Below are 23544 nucleotides of genomic sequence, written 5' to 3'. Positions count from 1 at the left end.
TTTCTTTTTTTTTTTTAAAGATTTTATTTATTTATTTGACAGAGACAGCCAGCGAGAGAGGGAACACAGCAGGGGGAGTGGGAGAGGAAGAAGCAGGCTCCTAGCGGAGGAGCCTGATGTGGGGCTCGATCCCAGAACCCCAGGATCACGCCCTGAGCCGAAGGCAGACGCTTAACGACTGTGCCACCCAGGCGCCCCCGCTTCTGGTTTTTCTAGGTGGCATTACTATAGCTTCCGTCTTGGACGTGGTTGGGCTGAGGCCAGCTACTCCTGCGGGACTGCTTGTCCACATCCTCCGTAGGCCACCAGTCTGTTCTGATCTAGTTAGGACTCAGGAGATCTAAACTCTAAAGGCAGAGGCCCACGTGTGGTAGACTCCAGTGATTAAGAAGGAAATGGTGGCCTGGCGTCCGCTGCGCCTTGCTCATCATCTGCTCCACGTTGCGAGGCTGGCTCTTGGGGCTTTTCTCAGGCTAGCTGTGCCGGAGACAGACGTGGTGGTGTGGGAGTGACACCTCACATCTGTTCTGTATTCAGGTGCACCTTTGATGGGAGGCGTGGCCTGGAGCGGCTTGCATGTGCTAGCAGTCTTTGCCTGTGACCGGGGCTCTGTTTCCTCTGAAGAGTGCTTCACTCCTGTTTCAGAATTTGGAACCTACCCCTCTTTGGTGACCCTCTCTAATATCACTGCTTCAGAGATGAGAGCTTATTTCACTCTCTGAGTTCTTGAAAGCACTAAGGACTATTATGTGTTGTGGTTTAGAATTACCTAATGAGTGGCGAATTAACTTCTGCTGTCTTTAAGCCGTACGTTTCCGGGGTGAAAGTTAGATTGACCTGGAGAGTGTAGATCACATATATATGTCTGGGGCCTGTTCCTTGGAGAGAAGAGGTGAAGGGACACATTTCAGGGAGGGCTCGAGCAAGTCTGTAGCGCAGAAGACCTTCCAAGTGATGATGCTGTGTCTGCCTGATTCAGAGCCGCTCGTTCAACAGTGCTGTCTTCAGTCTCTAAGGAACATAGTCTTGACAGCCGTTCTCCTGTCTCTCTCTCAAGGCAAGACAGTCACAAATAGAATTGTAAGACATTACTTATACACTGTGAACACAGGTCTGTAACAGTAAATATTCCCCTACATGAGAATGGCTGCGTAGGACTGTGTTTCCTGGGTTGGTGGGTGCATAGTTTTCATGTTACCAAAACTGAGCTGTGACTTAGAGTTTGTGTTTTAAAAGTGGTGTTGTCTTCCCACCTGAGACTAACTGCATCTTTGAATTAAGGAAATACGGTATTTCAACATACGAGTGTACCGTGAATTTCCTATTTGTAGACACTCAGGTTATTTCTAGTTTTTTATATTTGATGCTGCTGGGATTCTTCTTTTTGTTTTTGTTTTGTTTGTTTTTTAGCATAAGTTTCCAGAAGTGAAACTGTTTGGTTAAAGTGTGTGTAAATTTTAAGGCTTTGATAACACTAAATTTGTTAAAAGAATATTGGTATCTCCTGCTTTGGGTTTTCATATTTTTTCTTTGTCTTACTTGTACTAAAAGACATCTAGATAGAAAGGAAAGAAGGAAATCTGGATCTGTTCACAGAGGCATGATCTAGTACATTGGAAAATTGGAGGTGTTCACACACACAGAAATGCTGGAACTAATAAATGAGATAGTAAGATTGTAGGGTACAATCTAGATACACAAAAACCACTTGCATTTCTGTATACTAGCAATGATCATCTGAAAATGAAATTAGGATAACAGTTCCACTTACAATAGCACTGGAAAGAAAAAAATAGGACTAGATTTAGCTAAAATGCAGGGTTGCATACTGGAAACTAATAAAATATTTAAAAAAAAATCAAAGATCTGAATAAATAAAAGCCATCCCATGTTCAAGAACTGGAAGACCATATTGTCATGATGGCAGTACTCTCCACGTTGATCTGCAGGTTCAGTACAATCTCTGTCAAGATCCCGCTTGGCTTTTCGGCAGAAATTGATGAGCTGGTTCTAAAATTCATATGGAAATGCAAGAGACCCAAAGTAGCCAGTGCAGCCTAGAAAAGAAGATAGCATTTGAGGACTCCTGCTTCCCCATGTCGAAACTCATTTCAGAGCCACAGTAGTCAAGAAGGCGTGGCACTGGCAGAGGGAGAGATGAATAGACCAAGGAATACACCATACAGTCAGAAATACACCTGACGTTCATGACAGATTGATTTTCAGTAAGGGTGCTAAGACCGTTCAGTGGACCGTTTGGTGTGCTCAGCAAATGGTGCTGGGGCAGGTGGACAGCTGGATGCAAGAGAATGAAGTTGGGCCCCTCCCTCAGGTCATACCCAGAAATCCACTCATAATGGATTCTAAACCTCAGTGGAAGAGCTGAAACTGTAAGACTCCTGGAAGAAAGCATAGAGGCAAATTTTTGTGATCTTGGATGGTGAAAGCCCAAGTGACTAAAGAAAAACTTAAATAAATTGGACTTACCAAAATTAAAAGCTTTTGGGCATCAGAAGACACCATCAGGAAAATAAAATGATAACCTAGAGTGGGGGAAGATATTTATAATCTCTCACATTTGCTAATCACATGTCTAATGAGGTATTTGTTTCCGGAATAATACGAAGAGCTCTTACAGCTTCACAGTGAAAAGACAAATGACACAGCTAACAAGTGAGTGTAGGATTTGAACACACGTTTACCCCAAGAAGATGCACATGGCCAATGAGCTCGTGTTAAAGGGGTATGACCACTGTGGGAGGCAGTTTGGCAGTTCATCAAAATGCGTGACAGGCCACATCACCCAGAAGAGGCAAATCCATAGGGACAGAAGGTTGGACTAGTTGGTTGCCAGGGGTTGGGGGCTTGAGGGGACGGGGGTGATAGCTGTCAGGTGTGGGGTTTCTCGCTCTTTGGGGTGATGAGAACATTCTACAGTCAGATGGTGGTGGTGCAACTCTGAGCGTGCCACGGAGGATCACCTTTCAGTAAACGCAAGGGCTCACTTAATGTGGCCTGTTGGTGACACAGACACAGCCCTGTAAGGACCTCTAAAAAAGATGACGTCAGCCACATGTTGGGCATAACAGATTTCAGATAGATCACAAGCACATCCGAGTTTTATTTGTGTAGCATCAAGTTGGTCTGTTGAGGTTTCTGCTTACCAAACGAGACAGGACAAGCCCCGTGGCTGTGCCTGCGCTCCTGCACAGGAGGAAGCTGTGCTTTGGGACTGCGCTGTCTTTCTTCCTGCTCCTTCCACCAAGGCAGGTTCAAGTGCAGAAATGATAAGATATCAGTCTTTGGTAATTTGATTTTTAAAGGCTTGAGCGTTCTAAATATAATTCCTGGTTTGTTTGTTTTTTTTTTTAAGATTGTTGATTTCTTTCTCTTTGGGTTGCTAAGTATTTCTGATGTTTAGCTTGAAGTTTATGTTATGATACGAATTTAAAAAATTTTTTTGGGAATAGGGAGAATTTTAAATCTTTTACTATGTATTATATTTTTCTTGTAGTGTTTCATTTTTACTTTTTGTCTTTTTTCTTCGCTTTCGTTTATGTTTTAGAAGTAACATAAATTGAGGGGGGAAAAGTAAAACTGCTTGGTAAAAGAATATTCCCTTAACTTTTTTGTTAAAGCTAGTTTTCTCAAATACCATATTTTATTTTGTTTCATAGGGATTTGTTTTGGCTGTTACTATCATGAGGGAAGCAATTGATGAATTTCGGCGTTTTCAGCGAGACAAGGAAGTGAATTCACAGCTATACAGCAAGCTCACAGTAAGAGGTTAGCAAGACCCTTTTCATCTAGCTTATCATTTGCTAACTGTAATCATCATTTTAGAGTTAATATAAATGAAAGAAAACATGTCATGATTCTGTTATTGAAAATAGCATTATGCGATTACATACAGTGCCTAATTTTTTTAATAATATAATGCCTACAATTTCAGGTACTTAGCCACATGTGAAATCCAACTGGTGTACGCACATTTTCCATGAAGCCTAATATCACCCTACCCAAGCCCTCTGTGTTATATTTTAAACACAGTCATAGAGATCAGACAGACATCTGGTACCATGGCCTTAGGTGAAGGGCCTTGGAGCACATGCAATGAATGTCATGATCCAAAGTGATAACTGCTTTATGCCCATTTCTCCTTCACTTCATTCAGGGCTTTAGCCCTTGCTTAATTTTATGTTTTTAAAGAGCTTGTTTGTTTGGTCTCTCAGTCCCGGTGGAAAAGAAGCAATATATTGGGAAGAGTGTGGGAGAAGCCATTATAGGTGGGCATTATGACTGCCAGAAAGTGACACCATGACAGTCATGACGTCAGTGAGGGACAATGAAGGAGAGCACTGAAAAGCTAGACAAGTATTCATAATAACTTTGAAGCCTATTTAAAAAATGAGGTTTAGAGTGGAGTTTGTATCTTCTGTTTACATGTGGACATTCATACACTGAATTTATTTATTTGAAATAATTCTCCAAAAACTTTTTCCATAGCTTATTGCATATATTTCATATAACATAAAGTGTATCCATTTAAAGTATACTTTTCAGTGGTTTTTGGTATGTTCACAGAGTTATGAAACTATTACCACCATCTAATTTTGGAACATTTATAACATCTAGAAAGAAACTCTGAGTACATTAGCTGTTACCCCATTCTTGCCCCTTCTGACCCTACTCCAGGGCCAGGCAGCCCCCAGTCTTCTTTCTGTCTCCGTGGATTTGCCTCTTAGGAGCAGGCCACAGAAGTGAAATCGTGCGTGTGTGGGCTTTTGTCACAGGCTTCTCTCCCTTGGCGTCCTGTGTTCAAGGTCCATCGATGTTGTGGCACCTTTCAGACTTTATTTCTGTTGTTGCCAAATAATACTCCACTTGGTGATATTCCGTGTGTTGTGTTCACCCATTCATCTGTAGGCGGACGTTTGGATTGTTTCCACTCTAGGCTGTTGTAAGTAATACTGAGAATGTCTGCATGTGAGTGTTTTTGTTGAACATTGTTGTATTTCTTTTGTAAATATACCTAGAAGTGAAATTGCTGGATTATATGGTAACTATGTTTTTGATAAACTGCCAAGCTATTCTCCTAATTGGCTACGTCGTTTTGCATTCTCACTGGCAGTGCGTGAAGGTTCCAGTTCCTCCGCATCCTCACCGGCACTGTTACTGTCTGTCTTTGTTGTGGCCGTCCTGTTGGGTGTGAAGTGGTATCTCACTGTGGTTTGTTTTGTGTTTCCCTGATGTCTAGTGATGTTGAGCATCTTTTCATGTGCTTGTTGGGTGTTTGTATGTCTTCTTTGGAGAGATGTTTATTCAGATCCTTTGCGTACTGTTTTAACTGGGTTATTTGTTTTTTAATTATTGAGTTGTAAGCGTTCTTTATATAATCTGATTTAAGTTTCATGTCAGTATGTGGTTTGGAAATATTTTGTCTCATTCTGTGGCCTGTTTTCTCTTCTTGGTGTCCTCTCATGCCCAGAAGTTTTCATGTTGATGATGTCCAACTCATCTGTGTTTTCTTTTGTTGCTTGTGCTTTTGGCATTGCAGCTAAGAAATGGTTTGCCAGCCCAGGGTCACAAGGATTTACTTCCACATCTTCTTCCGGGGATTTTATAGTTTTAGCTTTGACATTCAGGTGTGTGATCCACTTTCGTTTCATGTTTTGTCTGTGGCGTGTGATATGGGTCCACAGGCCTTTGCATGTGAGTATTCAGTTGTCCCAGTACCATTTATTGAAAAGACTACTGTTTCGCAGTTAAATTGAATGATTAACTATTAGGAAGCTTTGATGCTTCAAGTAGTGGCGTGGTAGAGCTTAGGTGTGTTGTAGAAAGAGGTAGGCTTGAGTTTTGGAAGAAAGGGTCCCCGGAATGGCCAGGTAAATTAGGTGTAACCTTGGTGTGTCTTCTTTAGATATAGCATAGATTCTGGCTTATTTTTTAAATTATTTTTGATTGTGCTATTTGGACTGTACAGAGATTTGTTTCTGTGTATTATTTGTTTCATTCAGAGCTAAATGGTGTGGTGATATCTGTGAAACTGGCAGAGGAGGCAGTCCTGCATGTCCCTTCTTCCACAGAAACGTGGAAGAGTCAAGCGTCTACCGTGAGGAATGCAGCCCACATTCTTGACTGGGGACTCTGGACCCTGGCTCTGAAGGGAGTAGAGCAGAACTTACTTGCAGAGAATTGTGTCTGTCTGTCCAGCTTGCCAGGGACACGTGAAGGACTGACTCAGGATACTTGTCTTTCTTTCATCTAACTTGGATGTTCACTCAGGGCAGAGCCAAGAACCAGTAGGCATTTCTCAAGCCTATGTCAGGCTCAGGGAAGGCAGCAGTAGCTTGGGGCCAACAATGATAGTTGACACACAGAATAGAGTGTCAGATGCTGGGCGGAAGAAGCTGCAGAGGGGATCTCTTTGGAAAATTAGGGCACATAAAAGTTCCTGTGTTTGCTGGGGAGTTTTGAAAGCCACATCCAAGGCCAGTGCGGGATCATGCTCAGAAAGACCCCGAGAAAGTGTTTTGCCTCCGGCCAGTCTCTAAGCTCAGTGCAAGCAGAGGTGAAGGCTCAGGCTGAGTTGTAGGCAGCCTGGCTCTGTGTTGGAGTCCCCAGCACCGAGGGAATCTGCAGAGACTGGGAGAGGCTCGTCTCACTTTCTCTCCTCTCGCCTCTGTCCTCCTCCCTTTCTCCCTCCTTTGCTTCCTTCCTCCCTCCTCTCAGCTCTTTCCTTCTTCCCTCCCACCATCCCTCCGTTTCTTTCATAGTCTTGCCCCCCGCCCCATGCAAGGAAATCCTTTCCAAAACACTGGCTGAAAGACTTCTCAGACCACCCATGACAAAGAATACACACTTTACAAAATGAGTCTAAAAAAGTCACTGTATGTGCATGGCTATGGCATATACCAAACAACAAAGCAAACCCAGAAGAGGGGGAAGTGACTGATTTCCTGAGTTACCAGATTATAATAGTCAAAGTGTACAGGTTTCCACAGAAAATTACAGAACATGCAGAGAAACCATGTGGCCCAGTCACAGAGGAAATGAATAGAAACCGTCCCTGCGGAAGCCCAGATCCTGGACTAGATCTAGACAAAGTCTACATTAGCTGCCTTAAACATGTCCAAGGAGCTAAAGGAAACAACTGAAAATGCTGAAAGGATCAGGAAAAACGAGGTATTAAGATACAGAATATCAGTAAAGGTATACAAATTATAAAAAGGAAGCAAAAAGCAAAAATTCTGGTGCTGTAAAGTACAATAAATTAAAGGAAAAACTCACTGGACAGTGAGTTTCAGTAGCAGAGTTGAGAAGGCAGAAGAAGGAATCGGTGACCTTGAGCCTAGGTAACTTCAATAACCAGATAATTTCAAGTGGAATTATCCATTCTGAGAAGCAGAAGGAAGAATGGAGGAAAATAAACAGGTCGTTAAGGGACTTGTGGGTCGCGCCAGGTGTACTATTGTGCACACAGTGGGCATCTTGGAAGGAGAGGAAGGGAGAAAGGGCGGAGAGAATGTTGTAGGGAATAGTGGCCGTTAACTCCCCAAATTTGATGAAAGACATGACTACACATTCAGGAAAATCAGTGAATGCCTACAAAGATAAATGCAAGGAAATCTGCACTGAGAACATGACAAGTCAAAGTGTTGGAACCCGAGGACCAAGAGAATATTCTGAGAACAGTGAGAGAGAAGCACCTTGTCACACACAAGGAAGGGCTCTTGAGTCAGAAATCCTGGAGGTCAGAAGGACGTGGGGTGACATTATTAAGATGGGAAAAGAAAAAAACGGTCCACCAAGAATTGGATGTCCCTAAACCTATCATTCATAAACGAAGGAGGAATTGAGACATTCCCCAAATGCCTTTAGAATTGAAAACAGGGACTCAGGCAGATAGGCATACACCCACGTACGTGCAGCACTATTTGTAATTGCCAAATGTCCACCAGTGGGTGAATGAACAAACAAATTCTGATGTTTTCTTACGTTGGACTATTATCCAACCATAAAAATTAATGAATACTGATAAACATTGGGTGAACCTTGAAAATATTACACCTGTGAAAGAAATGAGACACAAAGGGTCATGGACTCTATGATGTCATTTACACAAAGTATCAGAACAGATAAGTTAATGGAGCTGGAAAGCAGGTTGTGGTTGCCATGGCCTGCGGAAGTGTAGGCAGTGGTGGGGGGCAGCTGCTTAGTGGGCATGACGTGTCCTTGTGTGGTGATGAAAATGTTTGTGAGCTTGATAGAGTGAGTTGCACAACACTGTGAATGTACTCAGTGCTGCTACATTATTCACTTTAAAATGGCTGATTTTATGTTGTCATTGTCACCTAAAAATAGTAAAACAAGTTGAAGAAGGCATACTAATATGTCTGTTACTCTTCTGTGATGCTCCGACTCAGAATACTTTAAAAATAATTGTCAGTGGGTTTATTTCAAATACAAATGCAGATTTACCTTTTTAAACAAGATCGATCACCACTGGTGATCTTTGAAAGGACGTTTTACATGTAGATGATGATACTGCTTTTTTTTTTTTTTTTTTTTTTTTTTTTTTTTTTTTTTTTTGTGTGTGGAATTAANNACTAACTTGTGAGTGTCAGGTAACTTGCTCATTTGCATAACCAGCATTCAAGGTAGGCTGGTGTTATCTCCACGTTACAGGTGAGGGACCTGAAGCTCACGCCCTGTGATTTGCGCTGAGCCACTGCGGTTTTGGTGGAGTTCATATTTGAACTCGGACGATTCTGATGTCAAACCCAGTGTTCCATCAACTGTGGTGTTTGCTTTGTGGCTGGTTATTCTGATGCAAATGACTGAAAAGTAAAATCTGGGATATAAAAAAATGCGTGTATATGCTCATTGACTTTAGTTTGAAATTTGTTTTCTTGTCAAGAATACTTTCTGTTCATCTTAATTTCTAATATTTTGTAGTGATCTATTCTTTGAATGGCACTTCTTTATGTGACTTAACTGTGGTTTGTTATGTCATATTTACAGTATTTGAACTTTTTGTATTTGGAGTTCTTAAGCACATTCCTGAAGAAATACTCTGGGAAAATGTTCTCTGCTGTATGTTTTCTGTGGAAAAGGAAAGCCACGTCCACTTTTAAGTATGCTCCCATCTTGAGGGTGCTTTATTAGCAGCAGAGAGCATTTTAACTGGTATACAATCTCAGTCAACACTGAGATTTTTACTTTTATTCAGTTATTGTTTTAGTCATCTCTGCACCCAGTGTGAGGCTGAAGCTCACGACCCCGAGATCAGGGGTCACCTGCTCCTCCTGCCGAGCCAGCCGGGTGCCCTGATGCCAGGCGATGCTTAGTTAGCTGCCTGTGCTGTTTTTTTTTTTTTTTTTTTTTTAAAGATTTTATTTATTTATTCGACAGAGATAGAGACAGCCAGCGAGAGAGGGAACACAAGCAGGGGGAGTGGGAGAGGAAGAAGCAGGCTCCTAGCGGAGGAGCCTGATGTGGGGCTCGATCCCATAACGCCAGGATCACGCCCTGAGCTGAAGGCAGATGCCCAACCGCTGTGCCACCCAGGCGCCCCAGCTGCCTGTGCTGTTGCTCGAGAAGCTGCTTCTCTTGCCGTGCGGGAGTTTTCTGTGTCTGCTATGGCCACTGTCTTTGCTTTCCCCATTTGTGACTGCTTTATTATTCATTTTTGGCCCCTAATGGACAGCATGTGAGTCAGAGTTTAGGAGGAGAATATGAAATTGTGGGCAGCTTTTACAAAAGTCCCTGACGAGGACTTTGAATTGTGGGACCTTTCTGCATTTGGATTCTTTTTACCTCTTGCTCAGGAGAGGTGTCTGACCTGCACACTTGGCTGCAGTCATTCCGTTGGCTGGCTCTCAGTTCACTTCCGGATAGTCACTAAGTACCCAGTGTGTGAGGATTCAAACATGAGTAAGTCCTCGACTACGCTTTTTAGAGAGTTCATGCAGTATTCTGGCAGAGACGATGAATTTAGAGTATTTTTTTGTCTTAGTCGGCCACTAGATCTCAACAGGACAACATTATGTCATCCACTATTGGTGTATATTCCAAATTTACACCTAAAGCTAATGTGGGACTTCAGATTTAGAAATGGGCCTAGAATTAGTTCTGTGCAGTGGCTCCTTCATACAGTTGGTGATGACTACAGTCAGTCTTAGCTGTTTCTTGTCATAGTTATGGCATTTTGTTGTTTAACATGCTTTCTAGCATTCAGACGTAGGAGAGAGAGGGAAGCCTGTTGACTTTGAACACTGTGTACATTGTGCGTGTGTGCACGCGTGTGTGTGCCAGGAAGAACATTTACATACTTACATGCTTCTTGTGTTCCAGTTTCCTTGCCGAAAAGGAACTTTATCCGCAGAAAGAGACCATGTTCTTTATTCCTGTCTGTTCTAGCATCTTTGAATCTTACTGTGGACGTTGTTGTCACATACTTGTTAAAATTCTTACTAGCTTTTTTTTTTTTTACATAAGATATCATGAGTTATCTTAATGAAATTCATCTTTTAATGAAATTGACTGGGTGTCATAGTTATTCCTTGAAAAAATCAGGGGATCTTAAAATTCCTCTTTACTGCCTTTCATACTTTGTGGGCGATGCACACTTTCACTGGACATCCTAATTTGTAACTGGTTTCATGAGTTACTGCATTTTCCACTTGATAAGAATTTCCTTTTGTGACAGTCATGTCTTCAGATAGTTGGGTTTTTTAAAAAACAGTATTCTCAAATGTCAGCTGAAGTTTCCCATCAGAAATTGCTTAGGAGCTGATAAACTCAGAAGTAGTTAGGGTGGATTGTCGCCATCCAGTCCGCAGAGAAGCGTTGGTGACTTTCCTTCTTTCATTCATGTGGTTTCATCTTTCAGTGGTCCACTTTTTTGACCGTGCAGATGAAGGAGAGAGCAGTGGATACTTGGAAGTCCTGTTTGTGTATTTTCTGTATGTATTTAGAGTAATCCTTTGATAAATGTGCTCACCTTTTCACATGTTTATGGCATGTAGCCTTTTTTCCTGTCTGTGGTCTGAGCAGCGTTTGGAAAATATCCATTGAAGAATGTTCAGTATACATTATTACATTTGTACTATTCAGTAGTAGTTCTTCAGTCTAGTACCTGTCAGGCACAAGCATACAGTTGAGATTTGTTATCTCGTCTGTTTAGTTCTCTGTGGCTGTACTGAGGTGGACATAGATACCCGGGGCTAGATGTGTACTCATAACCCTCCTCACCATCCTTTTTTCCCTGGGTCACCCTAAGAGGATCTGTATGAACTTATTTCTTCTGCTATTCATACACTTAATATTTTTTATTGCGCTGTTTCGAGATTAGGGGCCACGTGAAAGTAATGAAAAATACTGGCTAACACAAAGTACCCTCTCACAGATGAGAGAAGTAATTGTTGTTGTGTGGGTACATGTCTGTGCTAGCATCTGGTGTCTCCTCCTGCTCGCTGGGGTCACTCTGGTGATCACCTTTGTTATTGGATTCTCAGCTGCGTTCATACTGCTGTTTTCTCTAGAGTTATGTAGGGCGGCTGGCACATGGTAGGTACTAAGTACACGAGAAATTTCCAAATCAAAGATGAAAAGTTTTAAGCCTAATGTTGTCAGGCAGCTGCCCAGTGAGGGTACGGCACTTTGCACTCCACTGTGCCCACACATTCCCTTTTCCTGACGTCCATGCCCTACTTTAGATACTTTTAACTTCCCAGCTTTCTTGGTGAAAAGTGCTCTCATTGTGTTTTGCTTGCTGCTTACCTTTTAACTTTTCATTTTGATCTTTGATAAAAGTTTATTCCTCTTTTTTCATATGTCCGTCTTTACTTTTTCATAATTTCTCTGAGAGAAATTTATCCTGTGACAAATATGTTTGTCTTCTTGACTCATTTTTGTATCTTTTTCTTTTAAATGTAGGTAAATTTATACTTTTTATGTATACAAATCTGATCTTTTCCTTTGTGGTTTTTACTTCAATCTTAGAAGGTCTATTCAACCCCAGTGTAAATGAGTATTTTAATCTTGCTACAGTGTTTCTCTGTGTTCATTTTCCATAGCCACTTGTAGTTTTACCATCAGGTGTGCTTGTATGAAGAAGGAATCTGTCTTCTTTTTTTCCCCCAAATGGTTACTTAGTTCCTTTCAAACCGGTTATTAATGTTATTAAAGTTCTTTTCTTAGACCTTTGAGAAATGCATCAGATTTGTTTGGGCCCTTTCCTTCGCTTTCTCTTCTGCGCCACTGACTCATCGAGATTTCCGTGCTGATCCCATTCCAGTTTTAAGTAATGTTACTTTTTAAAGCACATTGTAGTATCTTGGAAAATCTTTCCCTTTCTCCCTCTTTCCCTCCCTTCCTCCACCAGTTATTTCTCTTTTTCATTTTTTTTCCTTGTTTTCCCTGGAAACATGAAACACTCTAAGATGATTCTGAGACTTACTTTCTGCTCGCGTATTCGACCAGTGACACTGAAACCTCATAAATGGGCTCGCGGCTGCTTGCCTCCTTCATCTGTGGTTTCTTCATTCTCTACCAAGGATTGGTGTCCGCCTCCACACTTGGGAGTATTGGAGCAGTAAGAGACCACCGTGGGATTATTGAAAATCTAAGGAAATGAGAGACTGGAGACAATTCTGAACCATGTTCAGTTCATGCCCCTCTTAGTAGTAATGTCACCGTGCAGATTCACGTAGGGCCTTAGGATTTTCGTACCTTTGTAGGCCCGGGAGAGAGGAAGGCGGCTTTTTCATAAAGCTTCTGTTTCTTTTGTGATTGAGAGTCTTAGAACTTGCTAATTATGGACTGTTCATATTAACAGTATTTTGTATTTTAACATTTGGTAGATGTGTATTCTTTCTAACCACAGAAAACAAAGATTAGACATTTCTCTTATGCAAACACCAGCAGGCTTAACCAAGACTTTGAAGTGTCCCGTCGGTAGTAAGACCATTAAAATTTTCATTTGTGTCTGTTAGTTGATAAAATATTTAGTATTGAGATACTTACTAATTTTTTAAACCCTGTACTTTTCTACAAAATCTTTATTTAGTTAATGTAGTGTATTGCTATTGATATTTATTTCATTATTTAGTTCTGCATATTGCTTCAGGGAGAAGATAAGTGCATTGGTGGGCTGTAAAGTCTGCATGGGTAGTCTCTTCTGCAGCTTCTGGACTCTCTCTTGGTACTACATGGATGGTATTAGCTAGTGACATAATTTTAGAGGGAAGTGGTTGCCTGATATAATTGATCCAGTGAATAACATTATGTGCTTTAAATGCTTCTTACCAAAATATAAATTTTATAATTTCCATATTCTTCCTAAAGCACAAGATAGAAAAAGCAAAAGATTTGATTGTGTTTAACTTGAGCGTCTTAACTTTTTTGCTATTGCTAAAGAATGCTTTTTAAAACTATTGTAATTATTGCTCATGAATGTTTAAGAGTAAAAATTGGTTACTTCCAGCAAGATGCTTTATAACCCTCACCCCAAAACAGCAGTATTTCCTTCTTTTTATTTTTATTTTTTTTAAATTTCGATTTTTTTTTTTTTTTAAGATTTCATTTATTTATTTATTTGACACAGAGACAGCCAGTGAGAGAGAAACAAGCAGGGGAGTGGGAGAGGAAGAAGCAGGCTCCAATCAGAGGAGCCTGAGGTGGGGCTCGATCCCAGAACGCCAGGATCACGCCCTGAGCCGAAGGCAGACGCTTAATGGCTGAGCCACCCAGGTGCCCCTCCTTCTTTTTATTTCCTAGGGTGTGATTACAATTCACACATCACTGTATTTGATCTTACTGTGCTCTATGTCAGGTCACTGGAGTGTAGGTTCCCTGCAGGCAGGGCCTTGCCCATTTTGTTCCCACTTTTGTCCCCAGCCTGCTTCGGGGGAGGGATACCATGTGCCTCCCTGCCCCTGCCCATCTTTAGCAGGAGTCAGAATGGAGTTGTGTCCTCTCCCAGGGCCTCCCAGCCTGAGCAGAGTCCCGGCCTGTGTGCTCCAGGACGGGTTTCACGGGGCCTGTCTTGTTTCCGTCATTTACTGGGGACAGCCTCAGACTGTAAAGCCGCCCTTCATCATCTTGAGACTGTTCGTCTGTATTCGTATCCTTGCCTTTTCCACTGTGTCTCTGACTCTCAGGTTCCTTTACTGCCTCAGGCTCCCACTGCAGACCGCTCCAGTGTGCCTTCTGGATTTCATAGAGCGCTCTTCCTCTGCAGCCCTGCCACGTGGTGGTGGCTTTTCAGCCGGGGCTGGGGGCCACTTCACCTGGTGCGAGGCACTCTTCCTGTCTTTCTCTTTTCCTCCCTCTTACACCTGACTTCAGCTGTTTCTCAGCTGCTGATTCCTTGGTCTTACACCTTTGTGCTGTTTCCGGCCCCTGTGATGTTCTGGTTGATGCAGTCTGATTTGTCAGCTTTTGCCTTTATGATTGTGCTTGTACTTTCCCATCTAAGAACTCTTGGCCTAACTCAAGTTCACAGAGATTTTCTGCTATGTTTCTCCTATGTTTCTTCTTCTATAAGTGCTTTGGTTTTAGGATTTGTATTATGTATATCCATATTGAGTACATTTTTGTACCAGTACCAGGTGTGCATGTAAGTACTTTTTTTGCATGTGGATATCCAAATGCTTCTAGCACCGTGTTTGGAAAAGTCATCTTTTTCACATGGCATTGCCTTACATTTCTGTCAAAAAATCAGTTGTCTTTTGGGGTGCCTGGGTAGCTCAGTCAGTCAAGCATCTGCCTTTGGCTCAGGTCATGATCCCAGGGTCCTGGGATCGAGCCCCGCATTGGGCTCCCTGCTGCTCCCCCTGCTTGTGCTCTCTCTCTCAAATAAATAAATAAAATCTTTTAAAAAAATTAGTTGTCTTTTATGTGTGGGTTTATTTCTGGACTGTCTCTTCTACTCCACTTATCTGTTTCTCTCTTTATGCTAATACCATTCTTTTTTGCTTACTGTTTCTTTATAATAATTCTTGAAATCAAGTGGTGTTTTCCCTTCAACTTTGTTTTTCATTTTTAGAGTCTGGTCTAGGTCCTGTGTATTTCGATACGACCTTTAGAATCAGCTTGTCAGTTTCTCTAAAAATGCCTGCTGGGATTTTGATTGGAATTCTATTGAATCTATAGATAAATTTGAGGGGGAACTAACATTTTATTAATACTGAGTCTTCTGACCCATCAATGAGATAGATCTTTCCCTTTATTTAAGTCTTAAAATTTCTCTCAGCAATATTTCTTTTCAGAGTATAGGTCTTTTTAAAAATGTTGTTTACTTATATATGTAAATAAACATTTCCCAGCTACCCACCTTGCTTCATAATCCTTGTTAAATTAGGCTTCTACTTCCACAGCCAGTTAAACTGTTCAGGGAGTTGGTGGGGGTGCTGGTCCCACCCAAACAGCGGAGACAAGACGAGCAACCTGCTCCTGTAGTGTGCAGTTGTGTGCCCGGGGACCTGCACGTGTCGTCTGATGTTACCTTTCAGAGTGCCTCTCACGTGTAAGCTCCTGTAGTGTGCAGTTGTGTGCCCGGGGACCTGCACGTGTCGTCTGATGTTACCTTCCAGAGTGCCGCTCACGTGTGATCAGTTCCTTTCTTAAAAATCTGCTCCAGTCTCTCCCACTCTTATTACCTGTGTGTGTTTTGTTGGGAAAGAAGTAATGCATTTTCATCCTTGTTTGTTATCTTTTTCTTGTTCAGGATGGCTTATGTAGCTACTTCCCCGTTAGTCCATTGCAACATTGGACCCATTTAACTGATTACGAATAGTTTGGTCATAAACTTCTCTTGTTTTGAAGTGCGGTAAGTTTGTTTGATGCATTTGCAAAGAACAAACTAAACGTCCTAAAGGTATGTTTCAGTTATGCTTTGAACCTGTCACAGGGTCTGGGTTTAGTAGACACTGTGATGTCTGTTCATAGCAGATAAGCACATTGTGTAGAGGTGTGCGTGCATACTGCTAGTGCTCATGTGGGTCCCTGAAGGCTTTGGGAGGCTCTGTTTGCTATGGAATTAAGGCGGGCTGTGAAGGGAGGGCTTCCAGTCAAAAGAAACAGCTAGTATAGAGAACTTGGGCCCCCAAGGGTTGTGGGATACAGCAGTGAAAGCAAATATAGACTGTTTTAAAGCCAGAAAATTAATTTGAGATTAGTTTTGAAGAACATGTGTATAATGATGTAAATCTGAATTACCTTCTAAGTAGTTGTCAAATAGTGGAGATTTTTTGGGTGGAGATAAACATAATCTTTAGTTTTGCCAACCAGTTCATTTGGAATTCATATTGAATTAGGGAGTTGATAGTAATGGAGACCATTTGATAGAGTGTTCTCTTTATTCAGGTAAAAAATGAGTAGCACTGAGATTGGTGGGCAGGGTCTATGTTTAAGAAGTTTTGGAGTCAGACTAAGTAGGCCTTTGAGTTACTTCTTGATCTTTCAAAGGAGACTGTGAAATTTGGTTCATGCAACAAGCCAGGTGAATGCTTTTCTTCTGAGAAACATGTAAGCTGCTACTTTGGAAGCATGGTGGCAGGGAACATTTATTGCTAGGAGGAGGGCTTAACGGAAAGATTTCGTTGCAGTAGTTTAGAGAGAGGGAAGGATGGCTGTTAACCGTACTTGGTAACATTGTTAACCATTTCATCAGAAAGGAAAAAGCCAGAGCTTGTACTCGAGGTAAATTGAATACAGTGTTTTTAAGAAAAACTGTCCTTAGGTGTAAGTACTGGCCTGTACTTGTTACTGAATTTAGAACTTGGTTCTATCAAGTATAGCTTTGGGATTATTAACTTTTTTTTTTTTTTCATTTCATAATTTTTATTTTATTTTATTTTTTTTTATTAATAATGATTTTTTATTATATTGTGTTAGTCACCATACAGTACATCCCCGGTTTTCGATGTAAGGCTCGATGATTCATTAGGGATTATTAACATTTAAATACTGACTTCAGAAACACTTTGCATTGTTGATGGCTCTGCTGGGCCGTGAGGGCAGGTAGCAGTTCTGGCTTTTCTTTGTGCTGTGACATGTAAAATTTAGGGATTTTCTTTTGTTACCAGTCCCCCAGCTCTGATAATAGTATGTTTGTAGGGTCAGCTGTCAGCTCAGTTCACAGAGGGTGGCCAGAAATCAAACCGTTTGTGTAGGCATGAGCTGTTCACAATGGGCAGCTGGGCTGTCACTGGGGGGCAGGTGCCTAGGGAGCAGGTAATCTTTCTCCATCTTTTCTGTCTAATGCCAGAACTGCTCTTGAAGAAACAGAAGAGAAGTCAGTGAGTTCATGTGACCAAGGCTGTAAAGGAGGCACAGGGAGTCTCCTGCACAGAGATTATTTCAAATTGTTAGAGAACTAAGAGCCATTAAGCAATTTGACCAATTCTTTAAAATTTAGGAATGTGTACTTTGAGCAGGTATGTAAGGCAGATTGCCGTACTGATTTGACATGATAGGCTCCTCCTGTTTTGTTCCTATTGTCATATTCTTAACGTGAGAACTTTCGGCATTGTATTTTACCATCAGCTGTCTTCCTTAAACATGTATTTGTGAGTAAGTTCCATCGAAATGAATAAAAATCACTATATAATGCCCCCAAACTAAAGGCTATTAAATATAAATTGTGTCTGTTTTGCGACAGTGTGTCTCTTTATCAGAAATGTAAGATCTTGATTAAGGAGTCAGAAAAGGATGTATTTTTCTGTTTCATAGTATTTAAAAATTGTTTACTACATTTATTTTCTCTTATGATTACAGTTATTTCTCTACCTCTCCTTTTTGAATGGGTCCATTACAGAGAATATAGAAAAGCAGAAGGAAGGAACAGTGGATTGGATAGTAGGAGAGAAAATAAAATTAAGTTATAAGACAGGAATTCTGTTGAGTAATACTCAGGGAGCATGAGATCAGTGAGTAACTTTGCTGCCTGGTGCTGAGCTATAGAAAACATAATAGTGGGAGCACAGACGTGAAACTTGAAGGGACCAAATGAAAAAAATAATTAAAATAGACCTTCTCTTGTAAGTGTACTTTCTGGATATTAATAGACATATACTTGTCAATTATCAAGATACTTAAGATTTGTTTCACGTGTAATTCTAAAGAACATTGCTATTTTATAATATGAATAAAAAATTAGCTCCCCCCAACTAGTTATAGTCCTTACATGTTTATTGTATTATTAAGTAACATGGAAAAATATAACAGTTAAAAACTTTTTTTGATGTCCTCAAAACACATCTTTAGGGACAGGTGTGGTCCTGTTGAAAGTCAGCTGCTTCAAGAAGTATTTAGGAAATAAGTTTTTAGTAAGTTGAATGTGGTCTAAAAGTCAGTGGTATAGCTGGTAATGTTAGTTTCTGATAATGTGATATGAGCTTGCTTCTTGTTCTGTTAGCTTCAGAATGAATTGAATGTGAAGACATAGGTCTTTTCCTATGTTTAAAAGAGCCATAAAAAGGTAAAAATAGATCCACAAGACTGTTGCCAGTTCTAAAAGGGAGATGGACAGCGGGAGGGAGGGAGGGAGGCAGGGTTAAGAGTCCCAGGGAGAGAGAGAATTTGAGTAAGTTTTGTTATGTATGTAGGATGGTGTCTCAAATTACGTCTATAACATTTTGTCTACCCTGTATGACGTTGACGTTATACAGTGTTATCTGTTGAATTTTATAGATGATCACTGTACACTACGTATTGTATAGATAATCTGCGAACTCACACACTGTGTCCTGTAGAAGAATCACTTCTTGATAAAGCTTTCGACCTTACCAGGATCACTTACCAGTACGGAGCCATCCGTACAGCTACCAGCGCATGGGGATGTGATGTATCATTTTCTTTACTTCTCTTGTTCTGTCAGTTATGTGTCAGTCAATGCCATTCACAGTATTACTATAAGGATTGACATCTTCCTGTTACTCACTCATTAAATCATCTTCAGTACTGTTTCTGATTGTCATTGCTGGACCCAGACCTGAAATAATGGCAGATTTGGGAAGACCCCTCCACTTGGAGCCCTCTCCCACACCCCACGTCTTTTATTGGGGGGCAGTTAACTGTACTTGGGAGCTAAGAGAAGTTAATTTTTAGTGCCTGTGTCTATGTGAAGTAAATTTATTCTGAAAGTATAAGTACAGATAAATTCCTAGTGTTCCCCCCCACCCCCCGAAAGTTATTTTTAAAGTGTTATTTGTCAATTGAAACTTGAACTCTGGTGTGCTGTTGTTTCCTTAAGTTGATTATACTTCTTCTTTTTTTTAAGGTAAAGTGCAAGTTAAGAGTTCAGACATACAAGTTGGAGACCTCATCATAGTGGAAAAGGTTGATGCATTTTTAATATATTTTAGACGTGTCTATGCCAGTGATTAACATTTAGCTTGATTGCAGTAACTTTGCATCTGAAGGAAATTGAGACAGTTACTTTAAATCTTAACTTCTTTGTATAGATATGATATACATGAAGAAAAATCTGGACTTTTCTGTATTCTGTTTTGCTTTAGTACATTTCAGTGTATGCAGGTGAAATTGTATTTTGTCTAAAATAAGACGTGTTAACTGCTTAATATTGCATTATCAGAATTATTTCATTTGACCAAAGAATTATATTAGTTAGAACCTATTTTAGAATATGTTTTATTTTCTAAAACCTCCTTTTATAGATAGATATATTACACATAATAATTTGATGTTATTCTTGGGATTTAGAAACTTCAAGAAGGACAGGTCAATGGAAATAAGAGAATATTAGAAAGAAAAAACTTATTAGGTCATTGTAGGAAAAGGCCATTAAGAAAACCCCTCAGTGTCAGACTTGGCGGTTGTTAGGTGCCCTGGGGGGGTGAGTGTGTGGGCTGCCTGCTGTGGGAGGGAGTGAGTGCTTCTGCACGCGCTGACTTCCCTGAGGAACGGTGGATGAATGGACAGCCTCTGTTTTTTCTTTTTCTTTTTTCTTTCTTTCTTTCTTTTTTTTTTTCTGTTTTTAAGGCTCTAGAACAACTTTTTAAAAAAATTGTTGTTTGAGAAGTTGTAATAAGCTTCTTACAAGAATAGTTTGAGCCCTTGGTGCCATCTGGCATGCAGGCATGCACCCAGCCTGAGCCACCTCGTGGAGATGTTTGGTAAGGAAGGTCTTTCTCCTCGAGACTAAAGTGGGCTTTATCTTGCTACAGTAATCTGTATACAGAGAATGTTCGAGGGTATGTTTGTTTGATTTTACAAAATGGGACAAAATTGAACATACTGATTTGCAATTCATTTCTGTAGCGTTTGGTTGTATGGACACTGCAAGTTCCTAGCTTTGGATCCATGGTTAGATTTTTGGGAGGCGTCTGTGTCGCCGTTCTTGTGCTGTGTGAGCACCCTTACACACCCGTCTCCACGTGATTCTGTAGGGTAGACGCTGACGAGAGAGGTGATTGAGCCGCACGTGAGTCACACACCAGCGTCCATTACCTCATGGTGTCTGTGGTCAGGAATTGGGGTGTGGATTCGTGTGGTCCTCGCCCCGGCTCCCTCTCAGGGCTGTGGTCAGCCAGGTGGTCGAGACCTCTAGCTCACTCAGGAGTTGTTGTCAGGTTCAGGGTCTCAGTTCCATGAGCTTTTGGCTGGAGGCCTCCCTCATTCTGGTCCACGGTGGGGTGCGGGGGGGCCTCCACAGGGCGGCTCACAGTGGCCTGCAGGAGAAGGTGGGGGTGCCAGCAGCGTGGCCTTGCGGGCAGGGACCTGGTGTCAGCAGGGACACCGTCACCTCTTGTTTCCCTTGTAAGAGGTGGAATGGTGTTGATGGTGGGGTTTGAAGAGCAGATAGAATGTCTTGTTGTGGGTCAGGGAGTGCTGTTTGGCCTTCTCATTCTTCCGTCTCACCTCCTCTGCTCTCCTGTTACTCACGTTCTCCTTCCCTTTGCTGCCTAGGTCGATGGAGTGGTGTGCCCTTCGGTGCTCCCATTTTACTGAGTAACACGTGCGCCCTTCTTGGCCACGTTGTAAAGCTCGTCTCTTCAGTCATATAGATGGGTGAAACGTAGATGTCTAGATCTATGTGTGGCTGTTCCCCTTGAGCTTCTCTGCGGCCTCCCAGGTATACTCTCCACCTGTGAGAGAGTGATGAGTGACTGGGCCTTTGTAGACATCCAGGTAAACGTTTTACTTGAATGTGGTGGTAGCTGCGTGTGTTTCTTTCTGTTCGTCACTTCAGTGCTGCATGGGTAGCACAGTATGGGCGGTCCTCCCACACTAGATCAGCGTTGTGTACGAGCGTGTGTACGGTCCCTGGCCGACCCTGATGTTCACAGATTTGGTAGCAGAGCTGGAGGAAGGACTTCTAAGGTGTTTTCACTAACCTTTAGGAAATGTTATACACCAAAGAATAGGGGCGGCCCCTGTACCTGTTTAGTTTTTTTATATTTCCAGTTTTACACTCATTTTCATGTAAAAATTTTCCACATATTTTGGTTACTAAGAAACTTTAATATTTAGGAATTTGAGATATAATTTCTAGTAATTACTATGAAATGATAAATTTTTAGTAGTGGATTTATATCTGTTGAACTAATTTTGTGGTTTTTGTAGTGATAAAAGTTAGTGATTGACATAATCATAAAGAAATAGCAATTTCATGGTAGCAAATGGCTTTGTCCTTTTACTTTTTATTTAAGGATCCTAGCAACACTTATCACTAACCAGAAAAGTAATTTCTCTATTATTTGACCATATTGCTACTCAGAAATTAATGCTTGGTGGATTTTATGTGGGAGGGTAGCCCTTATAATTCTGTATCTGAATGTGATATTAAAAATAGTCTATTGATAGTCATTTTATGGGTATTTAAAGTGTGCTGACCAAATTTGGACCAGTGTTGCAGCTGTTGAGAGCTGTACAGCTCCCGGGAAGGCAGCAGCCTGGGGCAGTGGGAGAGTAGAACGAGGGCCTTCGTGTTAGATGGATCTGGGTTTAAGCTCCTCGTTTTCCAGCCTCAGACTCTCTGCAGGAGAAGCAGCTCTTTGACGTGCACTTGTAAAGTGGTAGGCTAGAGCTGTGCAGAATCAAGGTTAGATCATGCATGCAGGGCGAAGAAAGAAAACCCAACGGTTGTGTCCTGGCTTAACAGGGAACCCTCCTAAGAAGTACCTAAAATTTTAGACAAATATGTCAACTTAAATATTACTTGAGGAATGTGTCAAGTAAGGTAACTGTTTGGAACGGGAGACTTAGAAGTTGAAGGTTGTCCAGGTCATTGATTGTCCAGGTCCTCACATCAGCTCTGAAGTCCAGGTGTTTGAGGGGGATCCAGAGGACAGCAGCAGTGCAGGATTGAAGGTGACACTTGAGAGCCCTCCTTCATTGCTCAGCCTAAACATCTTTTGTAACAGCTGAACTTGAAAGACAGTTTCTTTATCTTGTTTTTTTGAGGTAATGCAATTTAATAAATGTTTTAGACAGTTTAATAAGTATTACCATATATATTTTAATACTCAGAACAAACTCTGCAAAAAATATGCAGAGAGGTACAGTCTGAGAGATTAAGATGGACTCCTGAACAGGGTTCAGGGAACATACAAGAAAGCAGGAAATGTGAAACTGAGGAATGAATACCAGAGGAAGCCAACAGAAAACAGATAATAAAATGCAGACTTATACAATAATCACTTCTATTATGAACAGTGTGAATACACGAATCCTGACATAGGCACAGTGGCTACAGAAGCGAGACCCAGCCGTGTGCCATCCACAAGGAGTTCCAAGCCAGTGACACAGGTAGGGCGAAAGAAAGTAACAGGATGGGTAAAACACACCATGAAACGCTGACCAGGAGTAGGAGGGCCTATATTAAGATCCAGTGAAATAGAGCTCAGAGTAAAGAAAGTGACTAGAGATAAAGAGAGACATCACATAATGATAGTCAGGGTTACCCATCAGGAAGACAAAATAATCCTAAATTTGCACTCACCAGATAATGGAATCACAGAATTCACGAGTCAAAAACTGTTGGAGCTCCAAAGGCAAGAGAAACAAAAGATAAAATGAATTTATGGGACTTCATCAAGATTAAAAGCTTCTGCACAGCCAAGGAAACAGTCAGAAAAACTAAGAGGCAGCCCACGGAATGGGAGAAGATATTTGCAAATGACGCTACAGATAAAAGACTGGTATCCAAGATCTACAAAGAACTTCTCAAACTCAATACACGAGAAACAAATAAACAAATCAAAAAATGGGCAGAAGATATGAACAGACACTTTTCCAATGAAGACATACAAATGGCTAACAGACACATGAAAAAATGTTCAAAATCATTAGCCATCAAGGAAATTCAAATCAAAACCACACTGAGATACCACCTTACGCCAGTTAGAATGGCAAAAATAGACAAGGCAAGAAACAACAATTGTTGGAGAGGATGTGGAGAAAGGGGATCCCTCCTACATTGTTGGTGGGAATGCAAGTTGGTACAGCCACTCTGGAAAACAGTGTGGAGGTCCCTTAAAAAGTTAAAAATTGAGCTACCCTATGATCCAG

General features: G+C 41.2%; 1 protein-coding gene across 1 annotated transcript in view; it reads left to right on the top strand.

Moving 5' to 3' along the window:
* Positions 1–23544, top strand: part of ATP9B (ATPase phospholipid transporting 9B (putative)) — a 250034-nt gene that overhangs the window by 40441 nt on the left and 186049 nt on the right. Inside the window, exons 5-6 of the mRNA XM_040632421.1 lie at positions 3678–3786; positions 19292–19350. Coding sequence (XP_040488355.1) covers positions 3678–3786; positions 19292–19350 — 168 coding nt within the window. The remainder of the gene's footprint in view (positions 1–3677; positions 3787–19291; positions 19351–23544) is intronic.

This window comes from Ursus maritimus, unplaced genomic scaffold (assembly GCF_017311325.1).
Source record: "Ursus maritimus isolate PB19 unplaced genomic scaffold, ASM1731132v1 scaffold_18, whole genome shotgun sequence".
Taxonomy (NCBI): Eukaryota; Metazoa; Chordata; class Mammalia; order Carnivora; family Ursidae; genus Ursus; species Ursus maritimus.
The sequence above is the reverse complement of the archived record's forward strand: the minus strand, read 5'-3'. Positions and strand labels throughout refer to the sequence as shown.